This window comes from Cavia porcellus, unplaced genomic scaffold (genome assembly GCF_034190915.1).
Source record: "Cavia porcellus strain 051 isolate PalLab524CR breed Dunkin Hartley unplaced genomic scaffold, mCavPor4.1 scaffold_23, whole genome shotgun sequence".
In the NCBI taxonomy this organism is placed as follows: domain Eukaryota; kingdom Metazoa; phylum Chordata; class Mammalia; order Rodentia; family Caviidae; genus Cavia; species Cavia porcellus.
In genome coordinates, this window is record NW_026947506.1 from 35,427,909 (window position 1) to 35,443,912 (window position 16,004).

The following is a 16,004-nucleotide window of genomic DNA, read 5'->3' on the forward strand; positions in this document are numbered from 1 at the left end:
TGATTTCTGCATCATGTTGATCTCTTGTACGCTGTGACCTTGCTGAAGTCATTTATTAGCTCCAGTCTTTTGATTTTGTTTTTTTTTTTGCATAGATTCCTTGAAATTTTCTACATGCACGGTCACATCATGTCATGTGCTATTCAGGGCAGCTTTACTTATACTTTCCCGGTTTGTCTACTTTATTTATTTCCTTGTTTTATTTTCTTTTTTCACTGGCTGGAAATTCCAGCACTGTTGAATAAAAGTGGTGAGAAGAGACACCCTTCTTTTCTGAAGTTAGGAGGAAACATTCAATTTGTTGTCCATTCCTATTTGTCTCATTCTAATTTTTTAATCCTGAATGTATATTGAGGATTTTTGTCAAATGATTTCTGCATCAAATTGATGTGATCATATGTTTTCTGGTTGTGTTGTGTTTTGTTTTTGATTTTTTTGAGACAAGGTTTTACCATGCTGTCCAGGCTGGTCTTAAACTCGCTCATGGCCCACGCTGGTCTCAAACTTTCCACTGTCTTCCTGCCTCAGCTTCCCAAATTCTGGAGTTACAGACATGCACCACCATGCTCAGCTTGGTATTTTTGTAGCCTGTTAATACAGTGAACTACACTGATAGATTTTTGTAATATCTCTGCATACCTGGAATAAACTCTGGTCATAGTGTATAATTCTCCATATAAATTGCCCAGTTTTGTTTGTTAATAAGTTAGTAAAGCTTTTACATCTCTACCCAAGAGATATTTTTTGTTTTTGTACTGTCTTTGCCTGGTTTTGGTGTCAGGGTAAAATTAGCTACATAATTTTGTAGCTAGTTGGGACACATTAGCAGTTTTTTTTAATTGTTTACAAGAGATTTTGTAGAATTGTTGTTCTTTTTACAATGTGTAGAATTCTATAGTATGACTATCTAGTCTTGGAGTTTTCCTTCTTTGTTTTATTTTATATTTTTTCTGGTACTGAGGATTGAACTCACGACCACGAGCTTGCAAGGCAGGCACCTATGCTGCTGAGCTACATCCCCAGCTCAGAGTTTCTCTTCTTTGGGAGTTTTAAAATCATGAATTGGGACTTGGAATATAGTTCAGCAGCACAGTGCCTTCCTGGCAAGTGTGAGTTTATAAATTTGATCCCCAGTACAAAAAAAAATCATAAATTGAATTCTCTTAGTAAGTATAGGATTACTGAAAATATTTATTTTATATTGGATGACTGGTGGTAGTTGGATTTTTTTTTTTGTCTTTTTGAGACAAGGTCTCATGTGAGTTCAGGCTGGCCTTAAACTCACTTTGTAACCCAGGCTGTTCTCGAATTCACAATGATCCTCCTGCCTCAGCCTCCTGAGTTCTGGGATTACAGACGTGCCACCACACCAGGCTGATAGTTTGCTTTTTTGAGAAATTGGTCCATTTCTTTTAAATTTATGTGTGTAAAATATCCATAGTGTTTATTATTCTTTCAGTGTTTTCAGGACCTGTATTAGTAATATCCTCAGTTTCATTCCTGATATTGGTAATTGTTATAAATTTCCCTCTCAGTACTGCTTTGTGCCCCAAATTTTATTTTTATTCAATTCAGTATATTATAAAATTTTCCTTTAGTGGTCATGTGTGGTGGCTCAAGCCTAGAATATCAGCACTCAGGAGGCTGAGGCAGGAGGATCACTGCCAACCTGAACTGCATAATGAAACCCTGTCTTTTTCCCTTGATGCTTATTCTTTGATCCTTGTATCATTTAGACATCTTCAATGTCCAGTTATTTAGAGGTTTTCTTATCTTCCTCTCACTGATACTTATTTTTTATTCCATTGTGATTGGAGGAGACTTAAATTTTTTGAGGACTCTGAAAGAAATGTGTATTTTGCTTTTGAGTGGATGGAATGTTCTATAAATGTTGATTTGACTTGGTAGCTGAGAATATTGTTGGATTTTTCAATATATTTTATGATTTTCTTTTGAATTATTCAATGAGTCATTGAGTTTCCATCTCTAAATGTAGATGTTTCTTGGTCACTTCTCAGTTTTGAGTTTGATTCATATATTTTTCAGCTTTATTGTTTGGTACAAACACATTCAAGATTGCTATGTTATTTTTCTCTCCTTTCTTTCCTTCATTCTTCCCTTTCTTTTTTATGGTGGTGCTGAGTGTTGAACCAGGGCCTTCACACACTAGGCAAGCATTTTGCCACTGAGAGCTGTATCAGCCCTTTTCAGATTCTGAAGCAGCCTTACTAAGTTGTCCTGGCAGGGCTCAAATTTGTAATCCTTCTCCCTCAACCTCCCAATTAGTTGGAATTAGAGGCATGTGCCCTCACCTCTTGCAAGATATCTGTTTTCTTAACGGATTGGCCCTTAAATTTGTAATGCATTAATTCCACCAAATATATAATGTCCCTCTCTCTGTCCATTTTTCCATGTGTATCACTTATTCATTCATTCATTTGGTATTGGAGATTATACCCAGAGCCTTCCATCTGCAGTCTACCTTTATCTGACATTAACATAGACCTTCTTTGTTTTTGAGTAATAACCACATACTGTATCTTTTTCATACTTTTGTATTCAGACTGCCTATAGCATTACATTTAAATTTGGTTTATTATCGAGAGCATATGATTGGATCATGTTTTTAATCCACGTTGTCTCTCTGTGTCATTCATTCATTTGTTAATGAGTATTGAATCCAGGGCCTTTGCAGTATATCCCTAGTATGTTTTCCACTTTTCATTTTGAAAGAGGGTCTTGCTAAGTTGTCCAGGCTGGGTACAAATTTGTGAATCTTCTGGATCGACTCCTAGAGTGTAGGAATTACAGGTGTGCACATCACACACCACTGTGTTTTTTAATTGGTGTATTTAGAAAATTAGAAGTAAGAGGATTGTTGATGTATCAAGACTTAGTGTGCCACTTTGTGTTCTGCTTTTGTTTGTTCTCTTTGTTTTTTTTTTAACTTTACACCATGTTGGTTACTTGAATATTTTTAGAATTCCATTTTCGTTTGGTGTTTTTGAGGGAATGCCTTGGTGGTGTTCTAGGTATTGCATTATACATACATAATTTATCAGTCTACTGGCAGTGTCATTTTTACCAGTTTGAAGGAAGTTTAGAAGGATTATTTTATTTTTTTGTTCCTTTATTTTCTCTTAAATTATAATTGTTTTAAATACTTTTTCCTACTTACATTTAGAACCAAGTCAGAATGTTACAATTTTTTTGAAGAATTTTTGGTTCTTGGTGTGGTAAAAGATTTTTCACTTGAAACTTGGGCATTTTTGCATATTATGGGACCCTGGGTCTTACCTAAACTCTTTTTTAGCCAGATTTTCTGACACTGCTCAGGCAGAGGAAGTGAGCTCAGGCTGAGGTAGAAGTCCAGGTTCTCTACCCGGCCTCTGTTGGCTCAAAGTGGGGTTTGGGGCCCTTGCTGCTGTGGGTGAGAGTGGAAGTTGCATCTCTGCAGGGTCCCCACTGACGCTGCAGTGGGAGTAGCTTTGTTACCACACGGCAAGTCCTGACTGTGACCCTGAGGGATGGGGTTAGAGGGGCACCTCTGTGTTACTGGGTGAGGGTGGACGTGCTGGCTCTGCATACCTTCACCTGCGTGGAGCTTGGGGGACCTACAGACACTGTGAGGAAAGTTCCAGCTCCTAATCCATCTCCCATAGATCTGCTGGGTGCCTTAGAGCCTGGCAGGTGAAGTCCAGGCTCTCCTCTTGGCGACTGCAGGTGTGGGTAGAGCTGGAGTCACAGTTGTCCTGTAGAGTGTGGCTGTTCTTTTACATAGTGGTCAGTCAGGAACAGCTTCAGGTGAAGGCACAGGAGGGGCTTTAAAAGTACAGTTTAGTGTATTTATAGGTCCTGAAGACAAGAGGCATCATGGACTACATAGGGACATGTGGGAAAGACACAGAGTGGTCAAGAAGTAGAAGACAGGAATGAGAGGACAGCATTAGGGCAGAGCATTCAGGCAAAGCATGGCAGGGTTAATCATGAGCATTGCTCATTTGATTAGTTCTACTGGGCTCTAGGCCACAGGCGTGGTCCTTGGCTGCCTGGGACCTGAACATGGGATGATTCGTGCACAGTGACACTGCCTGCTAGGTGTGCAGACCAGACAGAGCGGGTACAGTTTTGGACTGTTAAGTTTGCAAAGCAAAGGTACACACCTGGCTGAGCCATTCCCAAGGATTGCAGTGGGTGGGGGGTCAGAAAGGTTTTTAAAGGTGTAGTTAAAGGCTTTTAAAGGTATCATAACATTTTGGGCAGGGGCTGCATACATACACACAAGAGATGGTGTAGAACAAGTTTTTCTAAAGTTGACTGTCACACTAGGCTGCCCCTGCCTCAGCCTCTGGTTGGGTAGGACAGGCAGGCTTTCTGTGGCGGCTTTGTTCTGGGCATTTGTTGCTGTTTCCAGGTTACAGTCTTCTTCAGCTCCAGGTTTGGAATATTTGAGGCACAAAGAAAACTAAAGAAACTGCCACCATGCTGGAGCCCTGAAGTCCCTAGTGTGTGTCTTTTTCTCTCTACCTTTCAGTCTCTCTTAGGGACTTTAGGGAGCCATAAACCATTGTAATATTCAGGATTTCTTTTAGCCTTCAAGAGCCGATTTTCTTTTTTCTTTTATTTTATGGAAAAATGTAAAACAACACTTGATAACAAAATAATAGAATAACAATAGTTAATACATTAGGTGTTATCTTTAGTTACTCAGAGTATAAGATACAGGCATGAAAAATTCTCCAATTGATATTAGCACAAAACTTTCTTCTCAATGAACTAACAGATACTAGTAGTATAATTAACTTGTACCCTCCCCACTTTCCCCCATCCTACTTCCTTTTTCCATTTGAAACTTTTTGAATTCACAGGGATTGAATTCACAACTTTGCATTTGCCAGGCAGACCCTGTGCCACTAAGCTGTATCTCCAGCCTGTCCTCCTTCCTTTTGAAATTTTTATTCCTATGTCACATGTTAGACTTTATTTACCCTTTAAGTGTCTCACACCAGGGAGACGATGTGATGGTTACACATGTGAGACTGATTTATTTCACTTGTGATTACAGTCTCTTGTTGCTTCCATTTTCCTACAAAAGTCTCAAGTTTGTTCTTTTTTTTTTTTATTTAAAGAAAAGGAAACGAAAAAAAAATACATGGAGATTAAAGAATAAAAGGGTAGAAAAATAACACTAAATTACAGACAAACAAAAGGTAAGAAATTGCCAGTTGATAAGTTACAAATTGTCTTCTTCGAAATGGCTGTTTAGGTTATAGAATTAAAGTATTTAGAATGACATTCAAAAAAGTGACCCTACAAACCATTCTGCTCTATGGCCGATCAAAAGCTCCGTAATATGATTATCAGTCCCACCTATTTGTTTTACATCTCTAAGAGGATAAGGTTAACAATATCAAAACAGAACAGAACATTTAAAAAAAAAATAAAAAACAATTTAAAGAAATACAGATTTCAAAGCAAGTCCACTGGAGATCTACCTTATCTAACTGTCTCTAGCTTCTTACAGATAGTTGTCCCTAACTTCACCCACTTTCTATACTTATTGCATATTATAGAACTAATCAAATCATTACAGGATGATGGAGTCTTTTTAGGTCCTCAAGTTCCAAATTAGGGAAGACATTTCCAACTACCCTCGCATCTCTCATTCTCTTTGTGATAGCCGTCCCCATCTCTGCATATGCTGAAGTTGAGCTGAAGAAACCAGTCCAGAGTCATTTTAATCAGCAGGCAATAGATTGCTAGAATTTATATTATAATGCTACAAAATAAGCCTCGGGTTTTTCAGGTCTCTTCTTCAGAGTATTTGTTCCTATCCTCTCTGTATTATAGGGAAAACCAATTCATAACAAGACAGCGAAACAATTTCCTAGATAAACATGCAATGGATAAGACTTACAAAACTATAATATAAATGATCTTCCATAGCTACTATGTTTTCTCTTGTTATTTTCAATAGATTTGTCGACAACACTGGCTTATTATAGTTAAATATACTATCATCTATTTTTATAAAAACTTATCTTTGACTGCATTGTAGTATTTGAGAGCTGTTACTGATTCATACCAGTATGGATATCCTTTACATCCTGTCATGCTCAGAGTAGTTTCCTCTACTTTTAGGGTTGATTCTAACACGCATACGGATTTCAAATAGGATCAGTCAAGGCCAACCAATAGTCTTATGATTCAGATACAATTAAGATCAGTCATAGTAAGACAATGTAAGTAATACAGGATTTCAGCTTAAGTCAATAGGAAAGTAAGGATGGTTACCATGGTATAACCTGCTATTTTTGGTTCTAGAGGTCTGTGTCCTCAAATCTGATATGAGTGGACAGACCAGAACAAATTTAATTCAATCTAAATATGGCACTAGGACTACTGTGTCTTTTAAATCGTTATACACCATTAGCAATGACCTCTGCTTTTTTTTTTTTTTAAATATAGTTTCAGAGCTGTCTCTACCAAAGACTAGCTTACCGTCTCTGCCTCATGTCTGCTACTCCACTTTTCTGCTATAATTTGTCCACCTTATTCCCTCATTCCATGGTCTGCCCCGTACACTGAGGCCTCTCTGCCACTGTAGCTGTAATCCTGATATCTCTTCCTCTCTTTCTCTGTAATGTCCTTCAGCGCTCTCTGTAGGGTTGGATTGGTGGCCACGAACTCCCACAGTTCCTCCTTGTCTTGAAAGTATCTTATTTCTTCATTAATTTTTAGAGAGAGTTTTGATGGATATATGAACTTAGGTTGCATATTTTTTTCCTTCAGGACTTGGAATATTTCTCCCCACTCCCTTCTTGACTTAAGAGTTTGTGTTGATAAGTCTGCCGTTATTTTGATAGATTTCCCGTTATAGGTAAACTGCATCTTTTCTCTGGCTGCTTTTAATATTCTGTTTTTTTGGTGGATTTCTGGGATCTCGATTATTATATGCCTAGGTGTAGATCTGTTTTGGTTGTAGGTAGCTGGCGTTCTGTATGCTTCTTTTATCTGGATATCATTTCTTTTTGCTATACATGGGAAATTTTGCTTTAATATCTCTGTGAATATTTTTTGTATTTCATTTTTGGATGTTCCTGCTTCCTCACTCACATTCTTTATTCTTAGGTTATGCATCTTTTTATCATCTTCCAGTTTTAGAATTGCTTCTTTCTGGTTCCTTGTTATTTTTAAGAGGCTTTTTCTTTCACGTTCATAAGCCCTAAATCTCTCTTCAAGTTTCAGAAGGTTGTCTTTAGTTTCTGTCAAGGCATTTTGCCAATATTCAATGGAGTTTTTAATTTCCTGATTTTCTCTTTGGATCTGTTTCATGTATTCTAAGTTATGCTTAAATTCTTCAGATGCTTCTCTTTCTTTTCTGATTTCCTCAGTTCTTCCATCTGTGTTCTCTTGGGCAGGGCTTGTCATTTCTTTAATTAATCTCTTTATATCTTGCCTCACTTGGATCAGGAGTACATCTTTAAATTCCTCTATGAGATCGTGTAAATACTTTTTAATTTCGGCTGATGCTGAGTCGAGCAATGGATGGTTACTGTGCTTGTTCTCTTCAGTGTTTAGTTCTCTTGGGTTTAATTTCTCCTGTTGAACAGCTGGAGATTTTTTTTTATTTTTATCTCTTGTCATGTTTCTGGTTTCTTTCAGACTGTCCTGGAGTTCTCTGGCCCTCTCCGAATTGCTTAGGGCCTTTCAGAAGCGTGCCAGCTTGAGTTTTTGCTGTCCTCCCCAATTTGCTGTTATCTGGGGTAGGTTGGGATGCAGGGGCGGTACAGTCTAGTCTCTAGCCTCTGTGTCAGTTAGTTCATAAATTAGGCTGTACTTTCTGGTTGTCACTGAGTTGTGACCATTCTGCATCCGCCCATTGGGCCCCAAGCAGAGGCCTGATCTAGCCCCAACAGCTCCTGCCAGTTCTCCCTGAATCAGAAGCAGCTGGGTAATGGCACAGGATTCTGCCCAGGTCCCAGCCGTTCTCTTCCAAACCTCTCTGTGATAGGAGCTCTAGAAAAGCAGATCTGCCCAAAACCAAGATGGCTCCCACTAAGTTCTCCGTGCGGAGCTGAAGCCAGCAAGCAATCAGACTCTGCCAGGACTCAAGATGTCTTCCACCAGCCCTCCCTACAGGGGGTCCTGGTGATGTCACCAAGCTGCGATTTCTGCCGCCAGGCTAATATGTCTGCACCAGATTCTGTGTTATTGATTTCCCCGTGGTGGCGGGCCAGCTGTTCTCTGGCCAAACCCAGCCGCCGCGGGGTTTTCTATACTCACCAGAGTCCGGTGCAAGTCCTCGTTCCGGGACCGCCACACACCAAGCCGTCCACTTTTCCCCACCTCGCGGCTCAGCGCTGACTGGTCAGATTTCTGTGCACCGTTTAGATTCGAAACGCCAGAGCTCTGTACATCTGCTCTGGTGCAGCGGTGCAGAACTGGCTGCCGCCTGGAGTCTCGATCTGGGTCTCAGTTTCCGCAGTCCCCAAAAGCAACTCAGCTTTTCGTGTTGGGTCCACGAGTCTGTTCGTTGATTTAAGGGCGCGGGATTTGCAGCCTCCGGTCTCAGCACGACTTTAAATCCTCCAGCTGTACTGTCCCCTTCTCCTGCGCGCGGGTCAGCTTCTTCTGCACATTGCTGGCGATCTTCCCCGCCGTCACCCCCTTGCTGCCCATCTCTGCCATCGCGGCCATGAATCAGTTTCTGATCAAAGCGCAGCCCGACGATCCCGAGTCGCAGATGGCCTGCCACGTTTTCCGCGCCACAGACCCAAACCAGGTCAAGTTTGTTCTTTATGGGTGAGCTGAATATGCAGTTTCAAGGAATTTGTTGTTGTTGCATATGGCAGAAGAAATAGGGAAAACCAGTTCTGTTTCATTTTCCCAGGTATGAAAATCTCATCTTTATGAAAGATGTTAGCATCTTATTTTTCTTTAACTAAGATGTTTAATAAGATTAAGATGTTAGTGTATGACCTGCTGGCCTGCACTCTCTGACAAGAAGTCTGCTGTCAGTTTTCCCTGCCTTTGGAACGCTTCTTATCCAGAGTTGCTTTTAAGATTTCGTTGCTTGACTTAAGCAGTGCTACTTTGAGTTTATTGAGGTTCTTAAATATGTATATGTACAATTCCCATGAAATTGGGACAACTTTTGGTCATTTAAAAAAAACCATATACTTCACAGAATAAAATTAATATTTTCGTATTTAAATTCTTTGAACTTAAACAAAGGTATAGCATCCATGTAAACCACCACCTCACCTCAGCCAAAATGCAAAATCATTCCATCACCCTAAGAATCTTCCTTGTGCAGTTCTTTCGTAGGTAAGTATTTCTCGACGTGTTTGTTCCATCCCTTTAGTTTCAGACTGCAATTAAATGCATACCAAGGACAACTTGGAATTGTCCCACAGCTCACTGATACACATCTCTCTTGTTACTGTTACTTTAAGGTTTCTTTTTTCTCTTGATATATTATTACAGCTATGTTCTATCCATAACGAGTGTCCTCAAATTCGCTAATGTTTTCTTCTGTGGTGTCTAATCTGTTATTAATCCTCTAGTGTATTTTTCATCTAACAGATTCTACTTAAATATTTTTGAGCTTTATTTTGGGATGTAGTAAACTAGAAATAGTTTGATCCTTTCAAGGATTTTAAAGCTTTATTAGATAAGTTCTGAAGCTTTTCTATAGGCAGAACCTCTTGATATTTAGGGCCAGGTAATTCTTTGCTGTAAGGAGATACCTTATTCTTTGTAGGATATTAAGAAGTATATCATGCCTCTAGCCACTAGTTTCCAATAACACCACTTGGCATGAACTAGGAATCATTTATTACATTTTTAAAGGACTGGTTTTAAAAAGAAGAAAAAAAATGTAAACAGAGACTGTAATATGTGGCCAGGAAAGCCAGAATATTTACATAGAAATTGCTAACATTCTTTCACATTTGAAACTAATAGTAGTACAAGAAAGTAATTTTTTTGAGATACCATCTCAGTATTCAGTTTAGGCTGGCCCTGAACTCACTTTGTAGCTCAGGCTGGCCATGAACTTGCAGTGATCCTCCTGCTTCAGCCTCCCAAGTGTTGAGATTACAGGGATATTTTCAACTCCTGAGCCTTTTTTCCTTTCTTGTGAACTAGAGCCAAAATATACTTATTATTTAGTTTTTTTTTTTTTAGAGAACTACATGAAAATAAAAGTAGATGAGTCAGTGCGTACACCTAGCAGCTGCTACTGTTATTTCTTTTCAGGAATGTGCTCTTCATTTATGGTTTACTATCTAGTTGTATTTTGCTAATATGGGGCATTAACATCTATCTTTCAGGTCATGCAGAAGGATTTTGCATGATGTGTATAATGCAAGACCATATTACCGAGGCACTCAATAATCCTGGGGATGTTATTAAACCCATGTTTGTCATCAATGAAATGCAGCATAAGTATCAACCAGTGAAGTTGTTTTGTTTTGTTTTGTTGAGACAGGGTCTTTCTATGCAGTTCGGGCAGGCTTGAGCTCACTTCGTAGTCCAGGTTGGTCTCGGACTCACAACAATCCTCCTGGCTCAGCCTTCCAAGCAGAGAAGTATTTTCAAGCGAGGTAGTCAAGGTAGTCTTTTCCTGAGATGAGGGCTAATAAGATTGCCTAAGGGATCGCCTTACCTCAGTCTCCTGGGTAGCTGGGACTACGGGTATGCACTGCCATGCCTGGTTTTTAGCTTAATGGCCTACATGATTTTTTTAAAAGTCCAAAGTTTATTACAAATAAATTACAAATATTTTATTGTAAGTGGATAAGTACTTTTCTGGTGCTGAGGTTATAGTTGTGTGCCACCATACCCAGCTGATATGTGTTTAATTAATAACAGATGTTTAGTAAAACATTCACTATATAAACTATTTTAGAAATTCTAGAGATGACAATATAATAAGACTGGGCCAGGGATACAGCTCAGTGGCACAGCACCTGCCAAGGACAAGGTCCTGAGTTTGATTCCTGGTACCCAAACAAACAAAAAAGAAGACCACAGTTTAATATGAGCAAATTTTAGGTGATTTAAAATGCAGTTTGTTAATAAAATTATTTACAGAGGCTTTTGCTCAGATAGTTGGATTTTTGTGCTGAGTAGTGTAACCTGCATATTGTCCCACAGGTTTCTTTAACAGATTTATATTTAGTTTTAATTTGGTAAATCAATCCTGTACTATACAAGAATCATCAAAGGTAAATTCCATGGAATTGCTATTTATATAGGTCAGAACTTGCAGGATCCTGGCAGTTTTACATGATATAAGCTAGAGTATATTTATAGACCTACACATATAAAACCCAATGTCGAATAGGTTTTGTGTTATTCATATACTTTTGCTACTGTTTTATTTATAGTTTTTAAAAATACTTCCTTCTTGTAAGTGCTGAGTCATTTAGCAGGATGTAATTTGTCCTGTGGTCATTGGTACAGGATCGAATAGTTTGGATATTATGTCCTGCATAGGGTCTCTTACGGAACATTTTGGATGAACTTGTGTGGGTAGAACGATGTTGACTGCATTCACGTGAACTGTGTTAACTGGTAGAGAGTCATTCCGCGGCTGCTCCTGGACTCGGGAACTGCAGCTCCGGGGCCTTGGTGACAGTGCGCGGTGCTTGAGTGAGCGCTACTTTCTCATTCCGTGTAGTTATTTGGGGTTTTCTGAGTAACATAAGATGTAACTTGGCAGCCCTGCATTTAATATGTAATGATAAAGCCCTGTCTTTCCTTAAAACCTACAGGCATAGCCAGCCACTTCCAAATTGGCGAGCAAGAAGATGCCCACGAGTTTCTTCAGCACACGGTTGACGCCATGCAGGAAGCGTGCCTCAGTGGCAGCAACGAGTGAGCACACAGCATTTCTTCAGTTTACACCTCTGCCTTGTTGTGCCTGTGTTTATGCTGAAAATACACAGATCTGTCTGCTTTACCCTGTGGCTCTGCGTTGCCTCTTCCCACCTGATTTGCATTATTTTATGGATCGAAATCATGACCTTGTAAGTACCAAGCAAGCGCTTGAGCTGCCGAGCTAAATCCCCGGCCCCGATTTGCACTATTTTAAAATGACTGAAAGTTAAAAAGATGTCCTTACTATCACAATTGGAATTGCTTCAATTATAGATGTCAGGAAATGAACATTGGTTTCGCTGTTCTTAATTTCCATGTCGGCACGCCCTGGCAGGTCTAAAAGTCGCTGCTTCTCCTAATTGTGCCAGGTATTTTCTCTGTTGACCTCCAGCCTAATAAGTGTTTCCTGCCTCCTCCCTCTCCCTGTCAGTGTCCAGTTCCTGTGGCTTCTTCCTAAAATCTAAATGCAGACCCAAGAGAAAGACGGGCGAGACCCTTATGTAACACTCCTAACCCACCCGCTACTGCCCGCACACCCGGTACAGGGAGCTCCCTTTGCATTCCTCTCCCTGTCCAGGGCTTCCCGGTCTGGACAATGACAGACTCTGCCTTCCCTTCCTTCCCCAAGCCCACGTGGGGTCACAGGGCTGCTGAGGGCGTCTTCCTCCTGCCGCTTTGCTTGAGATCCAAATTCCTGCCTTGATTTCAAAGTCCCTCCGTAATTTAGCTCCTTCTGTCCTCCTCCCCAGATTGTCACTGTGCCCCACCAGGCAGGGCCAATCTCTGATACCACACAGACTGGTCTTTTATTTTCTGTGGCTCTCCTCTTTGAATTCTTGTTCTTTTATAAATGTACGTGCTTTTAAAATCTAGTGATAACATCTGTAATTTTGCAGAATTCTTATATCAGTGTTTTGTCTTTTTCAGGTTAGACAGACACACCCAGGCCACCACACTAATTTGCCAAGTGTTCGGGGGATACCTGAGATCTAGAGGTGAGTTTTTGTTCACAAGTCGATAAAGTGGCACACGCATGTGGTATCAGAATGAAAACTGTGGAAATAAGGAAAAGCAGAGACTCCCTCCTCCTCCCTGGAGCAGCCCCTGTACCAGTTCCTAGTCTCTCCTCCTGGTAGTTTCTTATTCATCAGCACGCTGAGAGCCGACTGTAGAGTAGTTGTGTTTTGCCTTAACATGAGTAGCAGTCTTTCTGCTTGAGCACACACAGGTCTGACGGGCTGTTCCACAGCGGCAGTGGCGCCCATTTGTCTTACTCCCCTATCGATGGACATTTAGCTTGCTGTTCTGTTGTCACCATCAGTGCCTTATATGAACACCACCCATGTGCTCACGCTTTTGTGTTTGTGTAACAGTGTGCATGATAAACTTCTAGTATTAGAATTTCTTTATTTTTTTCCAGCCCCAAAGGGCAAGAATTAGAATTTAAATCCTAAGCTGTATTTTAAATTTTAATACTGACATGCTGTCATTCTAAGAGATCATACCAGTTTATATTCCACCCAGAAGTGTACAAGGGGCCAATTCATAAGATCTTTTCCTGCACTGTGTAGAAGATTAACTTTTTTCCCAGTGTAGTAGGAGAAAAGTTATGCTTTTACTTTCAAATAGTACTTGTATTCTGTAATTTTAATACTTACGTCTGTCATAATGATTATACTTCGCTTATGTTTTATTTTTATTTCAGTCCAATGTTTAAATTGCAAGGGTGTCTCAGATACCTTTGATCCATATCTGGATATTACCTTGGAGATAAAGGTAAATTTGATAATTTTTATGGTGGTCAAGTTTTAAATCTTTATTATCCTTTAACTTTTTTTTTATTTAAAGAGAAAGACAAAACAAAACATAACAGTAAAAAGGTACAAGTGATACAGAATTTCAAGAGAAAAAATATACAGTAAGCAATCACTAGTTAATAGATTACATATTGTCATCTCAGAAACAGTTGTCCAGATTACAAAATTAAAGCATACAAAGTGGACATTAATACACTGAGACTGCAGACAGTTCTGTCCAATGATCCAACAAAACTCAGTAATATGGTTTTCTGTCCTACACACTTAAATATACATGCAGTTATATCCTTTAGATCACTTTCTTTCCTCTCTTTTTTACAATAACTATTACACATTTTGGGTTTTATTACTCCCACAGTTCTTATAACTTTTTCTTTGAAGAGGAAAAACAAACAAACAAAACAAAATAGAACAACAACAAAAAAAACCCCCAATGTGACAAAGCAAAACAGAGTCAGTCAGAACAGGAAGATTACCAGGTGATCAACAATGGTTACCATTAGCCTCTTGTTATCTTAAAAAGAGTTGCCTGTATCATCTGGTATAATAGAATTGAACAAAACAGTACAGAACAAGATCAATAAAACCCACATTGGAGACCTTACAGGACTTCCAAAGAAGATACTAGTCAAACCATAATGGGCATCATAGAATATCTTGTTGCCTATAAAGTGGTTGTCTATACCCTCAAACTTGATACTATTAAACAAAACAGAATATAATAAAATCAGTCAGAACAAGATGTGGAGAACAATACAGGGGTTCAAATCAGGTTAATAGGAAAATAAAAAGTTACTATAATATATCCCGCTATTTTTAATTTAGTTTTCCCTTAATTAAAAAATAATAAGAAATAAATTAATTTTTAAAAAAAGAAAAAAGTGAGATTGAGCTAAAAGAGGACATATCAATAGAACAACACAGGTCAGAACCAAACAATTTAAGCTTCATTGTGTTCCACCACCAGATAGCCTGACATTAATAGTAGTTACCATAGTATCTCTTTCCTTGAAATATTTGAGTATAACTTCGTATACTATAGCATCAGACTTATCAAGACAGTGTGAAACCATGCAAGAGAATGAAAGTATTGCAGGGTATTTAGAACCAGCTAACAGAAGCCAAACAACGGTTTCTATATTATCTCTTTTCCTATAAAAAATTTTGTTTATGCTATCACATATATTAAAATATAATAAGATACAACATGTTAAAACCAGTGGAAACAGACGAACAACAACTTGATGGGGCTTCAAAACAGGATGGTATTGAATCAGCACTAGCTATTACGCTGTCTTATTTTCTTCAAAATAGCTATTTGTACTATCGCAGACAATAAAATCAAACAACCCAGATTAAAACCATTCCAATTAATGAGTGAAAACATTATATGGCTTCAAACCAGTATGACTGGGAATCATGATTACCATGTACTTTTATGTATTATCATTTCTTACACTAGGGAAACTATTTGGTATTTATACATGTGAGTTTGATTTATTTCACTTATGAGTGTGGTTTCAAGCTGCGTCCATTTATTTATAAATGTCTCAATGTGATCATTCTTTATAGCTGAGTAGTAATCCATTGTATAAAAATACCACAACTTTTTTTATCCATTCCTCAGTTGATGGACACTTAGGTTGTTTTCAAGATGTTGCAATTACAAATTGTGCTACTATAAACATGGGTGCACATATATCACTGTGGTGTGATGCTTTCAGTTCTTCTGGGAATATGCCTAGAAGTAGAATAGCTAGGTCAAATAGGGCTTCCAGTCCCAGATTTCTGAGAAATCTCCAGACTGACCTCCACAGTGGTTGCATTAGTCTACACTCCCACCAACAGTGCGGGAGAGTTCCTTTTTCCCTACAGCCTCTCCAGCATTTGTTGTTGTTGGTTTTCTTGATCCTGGCCATTCTTTCAGGAGTGAGATAAAATCTCAGCGTAGTTTTAATTTGCATTTCTCTAATGACTAATGATGATGAACATTTATTCATGTATTTATTTGCCGTTTGTATTTCTTCATCTGAGAATTAGGTATCCATTTCAGATGCCCATTTTTGGATTGGGTCTTTGAATATTGGGGGTCTGATTTTTTAAAATTCTTTATATGTTTTAGACATAAGTCCTTTGTCTGAGGGGCAGCTCACTAAGATTTTTTTCCCAGTTTGTGGATTTTCTTATCACTATGTTAGAGATTTCTTTTGACGTGCAGAAACTTTTTAATAAGAGGTGATCCCAGTTATTGACTCTGGGAAGTATTTCCCATGCGGTTTGAGTCCTGTTCATGAATTC

The 16,004-nt window shown here is 38.9% G+C and overlaps 1 protein-coding gene across 1 annotated transcript in view; it reads left to right on the plus strand.

The window, feature by feature from the left end:
* LOC100719875 (ubiquitin carboxyl-terminal hydrolase 42-like) overlaps positions 1-16,004 on the plus strand; it is a 45,163-nt gene that overhangs the window by 4,381 nt on the left and 24,778 nt on the right. The window contains 4 exon segments of the mRNA XM_063233610.1: positions 10,338-10,448; positions 11,784-11,886; positions 12,817-12,884; positions 13,595-13,665. Coding sequence (XP_063089680.1) covers positions 10,338-10,448; positions 11,784-11,886; positions 12,817-12,884; positions 13,595-13,665 — 353 coding nt within the window.